General features: G+C 44.0%; 1 protein-coding gene across 1 annotated transcript in view; it reads left to right on the top strand.

Annotated features, from left to right (window-relative positions):
* The window catches only part of FER1L6 (fer-1 like family member 6), a 124,384-nt gene that overhangs the window by 71,674 nt on the left and 35,401 nt on the right, over positions 1-17,309 (top strand). Inside the window, exons 22-30 of the mRNA XM_069466013.1 lie at positions 2,376-2,486; positions 2,761-2,922; positions 4,066-4,244; positions 6,481-6,709; positions 8,214-8,336; positions 9,558-9,597; positions 10,822-10,937; positions 11,999-12,130; positions 13,028-13,153. Of these exons, the coding sequence (XP_069322114.1) occupies positions 2,376-2,486; positions 2,761-2,922; positions 4,066-4,244; positions 6,481-6,709; positions 8,214-8,336; positions 9,558-9,597; positions 10,822-10,937; positions 11,999-12,130; positions 13,028-13,153 (1,218 nt within the window). The remainder of the gene's footprint in view (positions 1-2,375; positions 2,487-2,760; positions 2,923-4,065; positions 4,245-6,480; positions 6,710-8,213; positions 8,337-9,557; positions 9,598-10,821; positions 10,938-11,998; positions 12,131-13,027; positions 13,154-17,309) is intronic.

Here is a 17,309-nt window from a genome sequence, read left to right as displayed (position 1 = left end):
TTTAAATTACTTCTGAGGTAGTTTGGAGGCACTAGCCATCCTAGGTCATCTAGATCCAATTAAAGATTAAGATTATTTGAAGTTGAGCTTTAAACTTTGCAAGGATCAGTAAATTTCCAGTTTATCTTTACTCCTAGGAAATTTCCTATGTGCAGAAAGTGGGCCAAGTGCTTTCCACGCTGTGTCAGCAATTCTTCAAAGCAATTCTATGAATTAGATATCATTATCTTCCTTTTATAAATGACAGAACTGAGACTCAGAGACACAGGAACTTTTCCAAGTTCACACAGCTGGTAACTGACAGAGCCCAAGATTGGTCCCTAACCACTGCACTGAAGGTGAGATGCAATAGGAGTATGAGTGATGAGCTGAGGGAGACAGAGAAAGGAGAAAGGTGTCAGTGATGTTCAGATGGACAGGACTGAAAATGCATGACCTCGAGAGTGAGTCCTCCCTAAATTTTGCACCCTCTGTGCCTCCCTTTTTCACCCTTGTCCTGATCCTAAACCTGGATCTACTTTGAGGTCCTGAAATTTTATCTTCACTGAGATATTAGAGCAGTCTGGCTTTCAGACCAACCCATCATTGCACCCCCAATTCTTACAATTTCACCTTCCTAACAATCCCTTATTTACCCCTGGCCCCGTGTGCTGAGTAACTGCATACCATGTGGTTTTATAGGCCAACAGTCAACCCCTGTCGCTGTGAAAAAGCTTAATCGTGGCTGGCAGCAAAGTCATTCAATCTCCACCATGTTATTGGCTCTTTCATGGGCTGTGTTGACTCTTACGAGCATCTTTCAGGCACTTTCGGAGCAAAGCTTCTTCAGGGCATTTCCCAGGCTGACACTTCAGCAGCCCCCAGATGAGGAAACATATGATGCTTTTTAAAAAGCACATCCAGAGGGGCCTCTCCCACACCACCATCACAGCTGTTCTGTGGCTTTATCTTTGAAGTCAGAGGAGCAATTAACTTTCCAATGAGGTTGATGCTTGCAGGCGAAACTGCTCACCTCCTCAGGGCCGGGCAGTACTGGGCGTTCATCCTCACCATTTCCCCGTTTATCGTTTATCGGGGCTGGTGCATCCTGCAGCTCCCTTATCTCCAACCTGCTTCGCACTTGCAGTGTCTGCTGTCTTCTTTCTCTGAGCTTTCCTGTAATTAGCTTAACCACATCTGCCACTGCCAACTAGAATATGTCTATAAAAAAGAAATGGTGTTATGTTTGTGCTTTGCAGATTTTGAGGAGCAATTAGGCTTTTTCTAGCATATGTAGCTAATGTGTCAGTCAATAAATATTTGTCAGGAACTCGTTGTATATGGAGCACCGCTTGAGGGGTTGGGGGATGAAATGAAGTAAACAAAGAATTCCTCGTGGCCAGGTCCCTGTAAATTGTTCAGGCAGACAAACAGCCCCAGGGAGGAGGGTCACCCACTCCAAAGCAATGTTTAATAGAACATCTGATTCCCGAAGGGCTTGAAGCGTTTTGTCTGACCCAGTATCTGAGTCTCAGAGAGGCTAAGTGATTTGTGCAGGGTCACACAGGAGAGCCTGGTTTCTGGACTCGGTCCCCTAATTTCTGCACCAAGCCTGTATAGGGGACATAGTGCATTTAAAGGATGTTCAGGGTAGGAGAATGGCCACATTAGCTGGGATCAAATCAGGGCAGGCTTCTTGAAAAATGGATGTGTTGAGCCAGGTCTTGAGGGCAGTGCGAGATGTTCTACACAATGAAAGACCCTTTTCTTGTAGAGCTCTCTAAGTCCTTTGGTGAGATTTCACCAACATATAATAATGTCTTCCTGAAGTTTAATCAACCCGAAATGCACAAAAAGTGACACATTTTCATTCTGGAATTCTGTCTTCAAAAGACTTCATTTTCTGTTTCACTGATTAAGATGTAGTCTCTGATTAAATACGAATCACTTTTTCTAGTAGTGCATTATGGCTTTTTTGGAGATCTTGACAAGTTGGCAGTGGGGGGATAGTTAAGACTCAAAGGGTCAAAATCCAGTCAAAGCTCCTCCTCCACTCCACGGCTGTGGTTCTTGTGTCATTAAGTTGTGAGGATCTATCTACTGTACTTGTCTTTTTCCCCTTCCCTCTATACGGGGACCTTACTGAAAGCTGACTTATCAACCTCGTGGCACATCCTAAGTGCTCACTAAATGTTGACTACCCTTGTAAATTAATGCACTTATCGATTACTAAATAATTAAATGTGATGAAATGCATGGCTCTTGTTGCATTTTAAGCTGGAAACATTACTCTTGTTGGCAAAACAGTGAACATCTAACTGATGGGGTGATGGTGTGGTGCTTTTGTCTCCCTTGGGTCTCTCCAGCCTTCTGACAGAACTTGTCTTGTGTGGCAGGTCCCTCCATCTGGGCTGCAAGGGCTCCCTGCCATCGACCCACCAGACGTCACCCAGATCTACCCGGTCCCTGCCAACATCCGGCCAGTGCTGAGTAGATACCGAGTGGAGGTATGGTTCAGTGAGGATCTGGGTGGTTCTTTAGGACTGGAGGAGGGAAGCAGCCCCACCTGAATCGTAGGAGGCGTGCTGTGGGATGGGCAGGAGACCTAGAGAAAAACCCAAGCGAGCTTGCACTTGGCCAGACGGAGCCCTCGAGGAACTGCACGGTAAGAACATATTGTGGTTCTCTGGGAGCATGTCCGACTTTCCCACACCAGAGCCAGGGCGTGTGTGGCCTCCTCCTTGCGTCTGTGGGTGACAGCTCTGCTGGTCCTCCCCTCAGGTGCTCTTCTGGGGGGTTCGAGAGATGAAGAAGGTGCAGCTCCTCTCAGTGGATCGGCCGCAGGCTCTCATCGAGTGCGGGGGACGAGGAGTGAAGTCCTGTGTGATCCAGAGCTACAAGAACAACCCCAACTTCAACATCCAGGCAGACTCCTTTGAAGTGGTGCGAACCTCCCGCACTCTCTACCTGCTCGCTCCCCTCATTTCCGCAGAGGGGACCTGCCCCTTCATTGACATGGTGTGGGGAGGTGTTTTGGAGTTTCAGATATCCACTACCTGCAAGAAAGAACAGTCTAATCTAGTGAAAAGCCAGAATTTCGGAATGAGATAAAATAGACATTTGTTGTTGTTTTAGAAGTTTTCAGGTGTGGATCATAGAGTAAATCAAAGCAGACTGACAAACTTTCACCTAGAACCGTGGTTGCCAAGGTGTGGCAATTCGTCAACATCAGCATCACCTGGAAACTTGTTAGAAATGCAAATTCTCAGGCCCTACCATTGTTCTACTGAGTCAGAAACTGCTGTGGGTGGGGCCCAGTCGGTTCTTGTTTGCCAGCCCTCCAGGTGATTGTGATACACAGTTTGAGAACTGCTGGCCTAGATGATACCACAATGAGACCTATTTTAATGGTTAGATTTTAAACAATTATTTGTATTTAGAACATCAGTAGTTTACATATGAACTTATGCTTCTAAAGTGATATTTTTGACATCTGTTCTTTTGTTTTCTTCAATATTTCAACATATTTTTTTGTGCTCTGATTTGGAACTGTGCAGAAAAGATTTGCTTTGTGCAAGCCAGACAGCTCCACTGGATACAGTTCTAAATTAGCAAAGACTACAGTGAAAGAATGTGCACAGTATTTGCAAACATCGCATATCAGGCTTCTCTGAACTTCAGGGGTCAGCAGGGGAGACAAGTGGCCAGGACACTGTCCCCTCACCCTCAGCTCCATATTAAGAGGCTTGACTTTTGTCTGTTTGATATACTAGGTCTGGGTAAACTGTCATTTGAGGTGAGACTTTTGCTGGCAGATAATGACAAAATAAGAGGATTGAAAATCACTATCAGACAGAGTACAGAAGTGAAGGATTTTTGCAATTTAAACTTGAGATAAATTGCTAGTGAGACACCCCTCATATTTTGGGTAATTACCCCCTGGCTTGGGAAGACAGTGTTCCAGAGTTTTGGCAAGTCCCAGGGGTTGGCAGGGACAAGTGGGCGGGTGGATGCCCGGCTCGCTTTGGGTCTGCCCACACACAGGTCGGCAGGGTGCTCCCCACTCAGCCCAGACTCTCCCTGCAGGAGCTGCCGGAGAACGAGCTTCTGCACCCACCCCTGAGCATCTGCGTGGTGGACTGGAGAGCTTTTGGGAGGAGCACCCTTGTGGGCACCTACACCATCAACTGCTTGAAGCAGTTTCTGTGTAAATCCAGAGAGCCCCCCGCCCTCATCTCACAGGCGGACAGGGACCAACCGGGGCAAGGTAGGAAGCTGCTCCTGGATTTTGGAGCTGCAACTGTAAAGTCATGGTGCCTGCAGGGGGCTGCTACAGGGCCCAGCTCAAAGAAGATGCCCCACAGCCCAGGGGCCGGGTGGCTCCCTCTGACAAATGTGTTCCTGCTGTGGCCTCTGCCTTCTTTGGCTGCCACCCTCTGTAAGACTCACATTAGGTCAACTCCTCTTAGAAGCCTTCCTTGACTATGACTTAAGCTTCTTCCTGCCTCTACTCTGACATGTTACTCGGCTTTGTGCTTGATATTATTTTACTTTGTTCCATTTTGGACCTCGGGTGCACAGAGTTGAGTTCATTGAACTTCTCAGTTCCATGCCCGACAATTGTCATTGATCTAGTCAAGGCCTCTCTCTCCTTACGTGCACTGTCTTCCCACACCTACTTCCCTGTCTCTATTCCCAGTGCCCTCCCCACTGTAGACCCCACGCCACCATCCTTGTAAAGTTTAAATCCATGTAATCCACATAAATGATGATATGCTACAATCTTCGTTTGGTTTCCTATTCTTTTCATTCGATGCTGCATTTTAAGATCTATCCACATTGCTGTGTGTACATTACCTGCTGCATCTACCACACTTTACTTTTCCTCTCCCCTCGTATTGTACCCCTAGGCTGCCTCCACCTCCCTACGCCCACAGACAACACTGTGATGAATATCCTGTGTATTCCTTAAGGGAAGAAGCTATGTGGGAATTTCTCTGGAATGTGAACCCAGGAGTGAGATTACTGGGTCACAGGGAGTGTGAACATGTCATTCTATTAAGTAGAGCCAGAGGGCGCTCCAGAGGGCTGGTCTACACCACTCTACACCAGTCTACAGTCCTACCATTACCGCATTTGGAGCCCCATTTTCCTCCTCTTCAACAATGTTCTCTCTTACCCAACTCTCTGGGATTTTGTTTTGTTTTGGTTTTAGTTCTCGCTTCTCTGTGGATATAAAGTAGTTTCTCATTTTTATTTAACTTGGATTTCTCTGATTGCTGCTGATTTTGCACATCTCTTCATATCGTTGCTGCCATCTTAATCCTTCTGTGACTTGGCAGCTTATGTCCTTTGCACATGTTTTATGTGTTTCCTTTAATTTTCTTTTTGATTCACAAGTTATTTGCGTTTTCTAGATGTTAATATCCTGTAGCTTGTAGGTATTGATTGCTTCAATCTTTTCCTAGTGTGATAACCACTCACCTTGTCTACAGTTCCCATCTTTGGGCAGAAATCCTTAATCATGTTGTAATCAGACCCATACATGTTTTAAACTTTATGGTTTGTACTTTTAGAGTCTTATTCAAGAAGCCGTTTCTCACCCCTTTGGTCACAAAGATGTTATCTTATATTTTCTTCCATTTGCTTTATGGCTTTAGCTTTTGCATTCAGATCTTTCATTCATCTGCCTTTATATATGATGTGAAGCAGGATCCAACTGCATTTTTCTCCATATAAGTGCACCGTTTTTCCCTAAAGGGGTCTGCTAACAAGTCATTCCTTTCCCTGTTGGTTTGTGCTGTTGTCTTTCTCATAAACCAAGCTGCCATACATTCCCTATTTCTGAGTATTCTAGTCTGCCCCACTGTTTGCCTTGTCTCTGTGCCCAGCACAGAATGGATACCTATAAGAGTTTTTGGTTTGAATTCAGTGTTGAAAGGTCAGACCTTGGCAGCGAAGAGCAGTGTTATAACCTTTCTATGGCATCAACAGCCCAGTTGAGAATCTCATAAGCCTGGGCACATACTCCTGCTCCCTGCCAAGCACACGTACTCACGTGCCCAGAATTCTTTCTATGCTGAGGGGACTCACAGCCCTCAGGAGCCTCCAGAGCCCCCCAAGATTAACACACTGGAGGAGACAAGTGACACAGAGGACTTGTGCCCTTAGCCTTCATGTTCATGACCCCAATGACCGCGCTTGAATAAAATTACTCTGAGGGATGAATAACAAATATAAATAGTCATTTATGACTTATTAAGCATCAGGTGCCTTACATCATGATCTCGTTTTTACTGTCATTTTATAAATTTTTTATATGGGCATTTTTACTATGAGATGGGTATTTTTACTGTCATTTTATAAATAAGAAACATGAGGTTCAGAAATGTTAGGAACTTGTCATATTTGAACCCAGATCTGTCCGATTCCCGGCATTAGGTCCTTGAAATGAGCACCTGTATTGTAGCCCAGTTCCCTGACCCACTGTGCCTTCATTTCGTCCATTTCAGATTCGTCGATAGCCACTGAGTCCTCTGAGCCCCTCAGCTCCTCCCAGGAGCCCCCGACAGACCACATCTATGTGAACGTTGAGCCGCCACCCACAGTGGTACCTGACTCTGGGCAGGGTCAGCCGGCCAGCCTCGTTGATATTCCTGACTCATCTCCTATGCTGGAGCCTGAACACAAGCCTGCAGCCCCAGAGCCACCAAAAGATGGAAAAGTTAAGGTCAGATTGTAATCCCTCTTCATGTTTACAAGGCTCGTTGGAGTCTGCACTGGAAGATCTAGACACAAATCCTCCCATCTACTAGCTATGTGACAGTGGTCATACAACTTCACATTTCTGAGGATCGGTTCATCCTTTTTAAAATGAGGATACTCATACTCCCTTCACAGCATTGTAGAATCAGAAAGTCAATGTGTATGAGGTCAAAGTGCTTGTCAAACATGACAGTAATATTTAATTTAACAGGCACTCTTCTTAATTCATTAGCCTGGAAAGACAGTGGTTTCTTTACCCAGGCCTATTCCACAAATATTTAGAGCCTGGTTTGTACAAGATCACATGGGACCAAAAAGATGCATCTTTTGGATTCTAGTGAATAGTAAGACTCATCTTCAGTTAGCTGAGATCCTGGACGGGGAGATAGACAAGTACACAAAGAACCACAAAACAAGGATATAATTTATCTTTCTAAGCCATAAATTTGAGTGCAAAATCCTGGTGTAACAATTGAGTTAAAGGAGAAGACTGTTCTAAGAAAGTCCTAAGGAACTGCCTGCCCAGCAAATAGTAAAGGATGAAATAAAAAAATAAAAGACTGGGATAGATTAATGGATATTTGCTTGGGCTGTCCCCGTCTCATCCATGCTTAGTGACCCTCTGTGACCCCCCATCAGATTCTCTCACATCATTGCACCTGCCGCTTTATGTTGGAATTCTCAGTTTCAGTGTTTGTTGGCACCATAAAACCGTGAGCACCAGCAGGGCAGAGATGGTTTTTCAACATCCCTACATCCCCTGCACTTGATAGAATGCCTGGCTCATAGTAGGGACTCAGGAGATGTCTGGGAGAGTGAGCTGATGATGGATGCATGATGAGTCTTACGTCAATAGCCTCCAACAGCACAGCTGTCCTCTCCCACAAACGCCTCCCCTCGGCCACCCCGTCACTTATGTTGTAGGTGTCATTTATTTGCATCCATTCAACTCAGGAATGAAGCTAAAGGGGACTTGCCTACATTACGTCACTTAATCCTCACAACAGTAAGGTAGGCAGGTATTGTTGGCTCTAGTTGAGAAAATTGAGAATTATAAAATTTATATTAATTTCTTAATGTATAATCTAGGTCTCTCTGAAGCTAATGCCCTTTCTGCTCTATCATGTTATATCGTATAGTTTAGCATTTATTTGTTGCATGCCCATCTCCTCTGCTATACTCTAAGCTACCCAGTGTGAGATTGTGTCCAATTCCCCACACATTCTCAGTGTCAAGCACAATACCTCACATCTGCTCAATAACTGTTTGCTGAATAAGTGAATGGACGGATGAACAGATTATTAAACTTTTATTTATTGAGGTGACACAGAGAGCTGCTGTCACAAAACCAGCAGATACTTCCGTCTGCTTCCCAGTGGGTACGTTCGCACTCTCTCCCTCAGGGAACCAGTCAGCCACCAGCAGCCAAAGGAGGCCTAACTAATATGTCATCCCTCATTCCTTGCCAGGATGCCAGGAAGCCTTCCAGGAGGTCCACTAAAAGGAGAAAGAGGACCATTGCAGATGAATCTGCTGAAAACGTCATTGACTGGTGGTCTAAGTATTATGCCTCCCTGAAGAAAGCACAGAAGGTAGAGTCTCCCCTGCCTGTGACAATCAAGGGACTCAATAAGAAAACATGGCACTTTTTCCCATCCCAAATTTTATTTAACCCCTTTTTAAATTCTACCATACATAGGCCCTACTCAGGTGTGACTCTGTTGAGTGCAGAAGGGATAAAACCTGGAAGGACCAGGGATCCTGAATTACTAAGTTCTTGTCCTCTGGCTGGAGCTGGCGCTAGGATACAGCCCTGCTGTAGGTGCCAGAGGGACGTCCAGTCCCATATGGCGTCCGGAGAATCTGCCCCCGAGTCAGACTCAGGGAGGTTCAGCCAGGAGAAACAGGGTCTCTAGACAGGTGGGCACCAGTGATGGGGGCTTCAGGTGTACCTGGAGATACCCAGGTCCAGGGGCCCCAGGCCTCCAGCAGAGTTCCAACTTCCCACGGGAAGTTATCAATGTAAAGGGAGAGGTCAGTGGGTTGCCGGAGCAGGAGCTGGGCCTGTTCTGCGTGGAACAAGACAAGGATCCAGTTAAACAGCTGGGGAACCAGCAGGGAGTGGGGCTGGAGAGTCAGGCAAAAGCTCAGTGGTGGCTGAATTTGGTAAGATTTCTCATCCCCAAGTTAGAAAGGAAAGGAAACTTAGTCAGATATTACCATCACATTTCATTGAATAGAAACTCCTCTGATTCTTTAGTTTGGAAAGAGGAGAGTTTCATCTAGGACTATTTCACAAATACTGATGGACATTAAATAACGAAAGCAAATGTTAGTCCCTGCCTCCAACCTCCCCCGTTTGCTGTGATGGACACTAGCACTTCCTGTGGGTGCTCAGTTTTCCCCCTTCTCTGCCAACCTCCCCGGTCCCTGGTACCACCCCAGGGACCCAACATGCCAGCAGGTCAAACTCACAGTAGAGACTGGGGTGATGGTCCAGGGAGGGGTGAAAATAGTGGGGAGATAATTTGCTTTCTCCTTGGCTGAGGACAAGGATGTCTACAGCTTGGTGGCACTTTTCTTCAATGTGTGGACACCTCTTCCCTAGGGCAGGGAATCCCACTGCACTCAGGCCCTGGGTCTTTACAGTGAGGCTTCATCTTGAGGACTGCTTCGGGACTGTTTGAATCCTCTTTTAAAATGGCATCTCGAGAATGCCTAGGGCTGGGATAAGTGAATTAGAATTGTTAGCAGTCGGGATTAATAAATCAGGCATGGCAGTGTCAATAATCTTGTCTCCCTCTTTTTAAAAGGCAAAGGAGAGCAAGCCCAAGGAGAAAAAAGGCAATACAGGTACAGAGCTGTCCTGGGGACATTTGGGTATAGGATAGGGCCACTGTTGTGAGAAAATTATAAAATGGAAGTGATGGGAAGTGCATTAGAGCTCAGCTCCCTCCTTTCCTGAGTAAGGAAACAATCTGGGGAAGATGACAACACTATATAAAGGTCATGCAGCTATTTGAGCTGGACTGGAACCAGCTCCCAGCGCTCCTGAATCCAGTGCTGGAATTGACCCTTGGCCCAAGTCCATACGCTGACAGTGGTAATGCAGAAAGAGCAGAGTAAAAATAGCAGCACGCTGGGAGCACGGGCTGAAACTCAACATGATAACCTTTAACAGAGGTCAGTGCAAAGACCTGGACTTAGGTTCCAAAACTCAGCCAACAAGGGTTGAACAGATCTAGTTTGGCAGAAGCTCAAAAGAAAGAGGCCTGGAATTTGACATGACCGCAACTTGATTCAAGTCAACGGTAGGTCTCAACCTAAGTACAACCATAATGCCAAGCAGCAGATGCTGTTTCCTTTGACATTGATAGAAACAGGAACACCAGAGTGTGGATCAGTTCCTCAGCCCACTCCTACCGGGCACATATAATTCTAAGACCAACCTCGTGTCATAAGCAATAGTATGTTCATCCTGCAGATGATGAAACAGAGGTACAAAGAGGTCAAGTAACTTGTCCAAGGTTGCATGGCTAGAAAATAGCCGAGATAGAAGTCCATCTCTTGCAGCTCTCCCCTGCCCGCCACCAAGGCCTGCTGCTCACAAATGACTGAATAATCCCACTAACATGAATTGATGCAAGACTCTTCACATATTTGAAACTCATATTGTACTAGATGAATCTCAAGTCCCTAAACAGATGAGAGAGAGAGTATAACTAAAAGCTTCGAAGTCAATCGGAATCCTGGGTCCATTCTTTGCTAGTTGGGTGAAGGGGCAAATGTCTTACTCTCTCTGTGCATAGTTTAATGAGTCCTTGCATACACCAGGACGAGCCAGCACATTGCCCAGTCCCAGGGGATCCACTGACATTCCATTCATATGTGCCTGGCATCCCCTGCCATCATGTGGTATACAGACTGCATGTACCAATCTTACAGTGAAAAGCTACTATTTCTTTTTTAAAAAGAAGGGTTGTGACATATGACACACACCAGAGCAAAGGGAGAGAGGACTTTGTTCTTTCTCATCCCAACTGCCTTGAGAAATCTAATGTCCACTGATATCCACAGAGGCAAAACCAGATGAGGTAGTGGTAGATATAGAAGGCAGCCCAAAGAAGAAGAAAGACAAGATGCTCAAGAAGAAACCCAAAGACGATGAGATCCCCAACCTGGCCATCTTGCAGGTGCGTGTGGTTTCAAGCGTCTCTGCCATGGATGGGGTTCTGTTAGTGCTTTGATCAACCCTCGTAATGCCTTTGTTTGAACTAATTCACTTTGTCTCCATTTTAATCATTTATGCCAAGAAGTAAACTTTAACAAACATGTAAGCAAAGACAATGAAGCTTGTTCGTTTTCCATTTTCTGTACCCTCATTTTGAGAAGAAGCGTAACTTCCACCATTTAGTTTGGACTTGGCAAAGTCATTTGCAGTGTTTGAGTTTCCCTTGGCTCACTTCTAGGAACTAGACATCATCAAGATGTGTACACAACTCAAAATAGCATGAGTTTTAACTCGAACAGATGTTAGCCTCATCAGCCCAATCTTAACTTTAGTCAAAGGGTATTAGCTAGAAGCATATTTCTGGGTATGAAACTTTGGGATATGAAAATTATGTATGTAGATAACCAATTTGAGTAAGTAATTTTGATAGGAAATTTAAATAAGTAATTTAATTACATTACCAAACCTAAAACTCAACTAAGTTTTGCATTTCTGAAGTGTATATATAATTTTGCACTTGGAAAATACATGTCTATATGCATTATAATAAAAAAATTCCATAACTTTATATGTGTTAAAAGTTAGATGCTTAATAAACATTATTGATTTGAGTCTCCTGAAAGTATTATAGTCTATATCCAAAAACCAGTGACATCAATTAGCTATTGAAAGGTTTGTCATATTTGTACCCATATATTTAAAAAAAACTTTTTGGTTTAGCTATACTTTTTGGAATTTGAAAGTTTATCAGAAAGGTTTTAGAAAATTTAGAGTAGTAGCTAGTTCCAGGAATACTGAGCCAACCCATGTTCCATATTTGGCTGAAGATAAATTACCAGTGGTCACTTGGATTTTCCAAGGGGCAGATATCAAGGCTGGTTTGGGAGAATCTTGGCATTTCTTATTAAATAAATGCCAGGCATCCTGATTCAAACACCAGAGACAGAAAAAAACAAAAAGAAAGAAAATCAATTCTGGGCCTTTCTTCCTCTTAGCACAATCTTCTCTCCCTTTTCTCTAAAGATATATGACGGTGATCTCGAGAGTGAATTCAACAATTTTGAAGACTGGGTGAAAACCTTTGAGCTCTTCAGAGGCAAGTCTACGGAGGATGACCATGGTCTTGATGGAGACCGAGTCATAGGGAAGTTTAAGGCAAGTTCAATGTTCCAACGTTAACCCTCCCTGTTCATAAATAATAATCAGTTGTGACTCAATTCTATTAATGGAACTGTGGTATGGGATGTGTTTAAGGAAAATCCTTAATCTTTCCTTAAGATCCTCTCTAGAACCCCATAAAACCTAGCCCTAGTCTTTTAAGATATTTTTGGTTTGCAACTAGTGGATCAGAGCTCCACCTGGTAAAATATAAGGAGACAGAGTCATTACCTAAAAGGACCACCGAACTGTACTTTTCTCTCTCCACAAAACGTGTGACTGGTGCAAGCCTACCAGCTGGACAATTAAACTAATCAAGTGACAAAGGCCCGTCATCTGGCAGACCTACCATGGCAGTGTCACAAAGCAGTAGCCAGTATTTGCTATGAACCTACTGCATGCTGGGCCCTTAGGTTGCACCACAGTGTGTTGGACATAGCATGGGAGTTGCAGTTTGCCAAGCTGGATTTAAATCCTAGTTGTGGTACTAACTAGCTGCATGATCTGGAACAATGTACTTCACCTCCCTGAGCCTCTGTTACTGCATCTGGAAATATGAATACTACAGGCAAGATGGAATGAGATAGCAGGGAAGCGCTAGCACAGCACCTGCCAACGTAAAAGGCACTTGGTGTCCGTCTGTTCTGTTCTTCACATAACAGTCCTGTGAGGAGGGTGTTAATGTCCAGCACCGATTCATTGCCATACCGTGAAGAAGCTCAGATGCAAGCAGGTTACGTGAACTGCCCAAGGACATCCAACTGGCAAGGGCAGCTCCAGCCCAGGTCCAGCAGACGCCCAGGCTGAGCTCATCTCCCCAGCGCTGTGCTCTCTGTGGATTTTGGTGGGACACATAGCCATCTTGTTTCAATGGATTGTGTTTTCTGGTTCCAGGGCTCCTTCTGCATCTACAAAAGCCCTGAGGATTTTAGCTCCGAGGACAGCGGGCAGCTGAGAATACAGCAAGGGATTCCACCCAACCACCCCGTCAAAGTCCTGATCAGGGTGTACATTGTCGCGGTGAGCCGTCCTTGCGCGTCCTCAGGGGGTGCGATAGTCTGCCCAGGCCGCCATAACAAACTACTGCAGACTCACACAACAGAAATGTATTTCCTTACAGTGCTGAAGGCTCTAAGTCCACAGTCAAGGTGCTGTCAGGGGTGGTTTCTGGTGAGGCCTCTCTGGCTGGCATGTAGACAGCTGCCTTCTTGCTGTGTCCTCACACAGCCTGTCTTCCGTGCATGTCACACGGGTAGAGAGAGAGATCTCTGGTGTCTCCTCTTCTTCTTTTTTTTCTTTGGGGGGGTCCATTTTGGTTTTTTTGTTTTGTTTTGTTTGTTTTCCGTCTCCTTCTTTACTTACGAAGACTGAGCCCTATCAGATTAGAGCCACACCACTATGACCTCATTTAACCTTTATTACCTCCCTAGAGCTGTGTCTCCAAATACAGTCACACCGGGGGCTAGGGGTTCAACATATAAATCTGGGCAGGGACAGAATTCAGCCTCTAATGGGGCATATGACTGCTAAAATAGGCGTTTCCTGGCATTCGTGGGGGCATGTAAAGTTGCTCTGTGTAGTTTTGTCTGCTCCCTGTGGTGGCTACGGCAGGAAAGGGAACCGAATGGGACAGAAGCAGGGAGGTCACAGGCTAGACAGTTAGAGGGAGAACCAGGGCAGCACAGGGCAGCTGCCACTGCGGAATTCTCCCCCCACGACTATGCCTCCGCACTATTACAGTCAGAAATTTCATTTTGAATGTATTTCCAAGCAAGATGTTATCTCCTCTAGGCTTTCTGCTTTCTGATGATGAGAGCGCAAAACTTTAATTAGGAAACTTTCGGCCTGATTGCCAGGAAGCTCGGGGCCAAATCTGACACCCGATCAAAGCAACTGTATGAACCCTGGTGTTTCATGGATTTGTGTTTATCTCCTGACCTTGGACCTGATTTTCACCAACGTATTCGATTGTAATAATCTTATATTAACTCTTTGCTTACACTGTCTACCTCCCTTTTAAGAAATCTAAATGAAGCCTAAAATAAAAGTGAATTCTTCGTGAATGCTGAGGGAGAATGAAATGTTCTTCCATCATGCGGTTCTCAGGTTTCCTTCCTCATCCTCGTATCATCACTACAACCTCATGTGCCAGGGATCTTGTGATGAGAAGGACACAGCCTCTGCCCTCAAGAAAGTCACCGTCTATTTGGAATATTAGGTCTATGTGTGAAGAGTCGCTGACAATGCCGGGTAGTCTCTATAAAACACCCACCCTCAGGACAGTTGAGACCAGACTTTTTAAAACGTTGTTCAGGAGGTCACTTGTGTCTTGGTAGCTAATTAATATGCATTCCTCAGGAAAGAGACTATGTGTTCAAACAAATTTGAGAAATAGTGCCTATAATAATTTATTTTCCTTCTCTAACCCCTGAGATTCACAAAGCTCATTAGCACATTCAAGGCTCTGAGAATTCTAGAAGCAAAGACACCTATTTAACTGTATCTCGAACACCATTTCCTAAACTTTTTGCCCCACACCTTTTTTGCCCCCTCCAGAAAATCCTACAGAACTATGGTTATGTGAGACACAGTTTGGGGAAGCCAGAAATAGAGGCTATGAATAGTAGGGAGGAGAGGGAGAAGTTTCTGTGGACTACAGAGGTTGAAGAAGGATTTGTCCCTTGATTTATTTATTCATTAGGCAAATCTCTACTGCACACCTTTTGTGTGCCCAGGACCCTCTAGACAAAGGCCAGGGATGCAGATCAGATTTCTGCCCAGGAGGCAGCACGGAGCGGGGGGCTTGGGCTGGAACTTGAGAACAGGAGGCACGTGACAAACTGAGAGTCAGAAGGTGGCAGCCCTGGGTTGCAGGAGGTAGAATAAATTGACTGCAGTTACAGACAGTCAATACTTTTCATTGACATTCCTAGTAGTGGTGATTATGTGTGGTTTGCTCTCTTATAGTAGTATTTGATTAATTAACTAAGTAATAAGTTAATTTTAAAATCTTTTAATTTAATAGAACACTGAAAAGTAAAACAAAAAACAAAAAACTACTTAAAACTTGTATAAAGAAAGAAATCAAATTTTCCTACCTCTGTTTTCTTTTCCTTACTTAACAAGCTATGTTGGACATTTTCCAGATCAGTATATACAGGACTTTTTCATTCCTTTTAGTAGCTGCATGGCATTTTCTTGAATGAATTCAGTATCCATTCATTCATTTGACAGATATTGAGATGACCCTGTTTATGTCCTAGAGATAAAGTAACGAACAATATAGACAGTGCCCTCCTCTCATGGAGATTAGACTGGTTGGGAGTAGTGTAGGGGTCAGGAAGATATACAGATAAACAAAGGAACAGATAAATAATCAAGATAATGTCAGAGGTAACTGTGATGTAGAGAATTAAAATTGAGTGATGTGACCAGAGGAAATGGGGGAGGGGCTATTTTGGGTTATGTTTCTCCCCAAGTAATCAAGAAATAGGTTGTTTACAATCTTTGCCTATTCAGCAGTGCTCTAATGAATATCCTTAAACAGATACATGGCTTTATAGGCTTACACTATTCTTTTTTCTTTTTGGTTTCTTTTTTTTTTGAGACAGAGTCTCACTGTGTCACCCAGGCTAGAGTGCCGTGGCACAATAATAGCTCACAGCAACCTCAAACTCCTGGGCTAAAGCGATCCTACTGCCTCAGCCTCCCGAGTGGCTGGGACTACAGGCACATGCCACCACACCTGGCTAATTTTTCTGTTTTTTAGTTGCCCAGCTAATTTTTTCTATTTTTAGTAGAGTTTTGCTCATGCTGGTCTTGAACTCCTGAACTCAAGCAATCCGCCTGCCTCAGTCTCCCAGAGTGCTAGGATTACAGGCGTGAGCCACTGCACCCCCCCCATATAGACTTACACCATTCTGTCTGTAGGACAGAATCCTACATATGGGATTGTTTCTCACTCAGCTTTCATCACTACAGAGTTTCTCCAACTTTTTGATATTATTCCTCACTGGCTTTCTTGGCCTTCCCGTGGAAAGTATTTGCTTTTCATAGTTTAAGACGCAGCTTGTCTAGCATCAGACTTCACTCTCAGAAGTCACTTCTCACTTCAACTGGCCAGTGCAAAATGCAAGACTGACCGGGTCATGGATTCAGAGACCTTTAGTTCAGGGAGGACCTTCAGGTCCCCCCATGCGTGATTTTACCCATAGATTTCAGAGAGACAACATTACTTGCCCAAGATCACAAACTGCTTAGAAATACAGTCATGTGTCTCTTAACAACACGAATACATTCTGGGAAATGAATGTGTTAGGTGATTTCATCACTGTGCAAACATCATGGAGTGTATTGCACAAACCTAAATGGTATGGCCTAATAGCCTGTTACTCCTAGACTACACACCTAGATAGCATGTTACTGTACTGATTACTGTAGGCAGCTATAACACAATGGTAGGTATTTATGTATCTAAACATAGAAAAGGTACAGTAAAAATACAGTATAAAAGATAAAAAAATGACACACCTGTATAGGGCACTTGCCAAGAATGGAGCTTGCAAAACTGGAAGTTGCTCTGAGTGAGTCCGTGAGTGAATGTGAAGGCCAAGGACATTACTGTACACTACTGTAGAGTTCATAAACAATCTACACTTAGGCTACACTAAATTTACAAAATATATTTTTTCTTTATTCAATAATAAATTAACCTTAGCTTACTGTAACTTTTTTACGTTATAAGCTTTTAAATTCTTTATAACTTTGACTCTTTTGTAATAACACTTAGCTTAAAAGACAAACACATTGTACAGCTGTACAAAAAATATTTTTCTTTATTTTCTTATTCTGTAAGTTTTTTTCTATTTTTAAAACTCGGTTTTTTTTTACTTTTTAAACTTTTTTCTTAAAAACTAAGACACAAACACACACATTAGCCTAGGCCCACACAGGGTCAGGATGATCGATATCACTGCCTTCCACCTCCACATCTTGTCCCACTGGAAGGTCTTCAGGGGCAGCGGCAGGCATGGAGCTGTCATCTCCTATCATAACAATGCCTTCTTCTGGAACACCTCCTGAAGGACCTGCACAAGGCTATTTTACAGTTAACTTTTTTTAATAAGTAGAAGGCATATATTCTAAAATAAGAATAAAAAGTATAGCATATTAAATA

Source organism: Eulemur rufifrons, chromosome 3 (genome assembly GCF_041146395.1).
Source record: "Eulemur rufifrons isolate Redbay chromosome 3, OSU_ERuf_1, whole genome shotgun sequence".
Taxonomy (NCBI): domain Eukaryota; kingdom Metazoa; phylum Chordata; class Mammalia; order Primates; family Lemuridae; genus Eulemur; species Eulemur rufifrons.
Note: the sequence above shows the minus strand (reverse complement) of the source record. Positions and strands in the feature narration are given on the sequence as shown.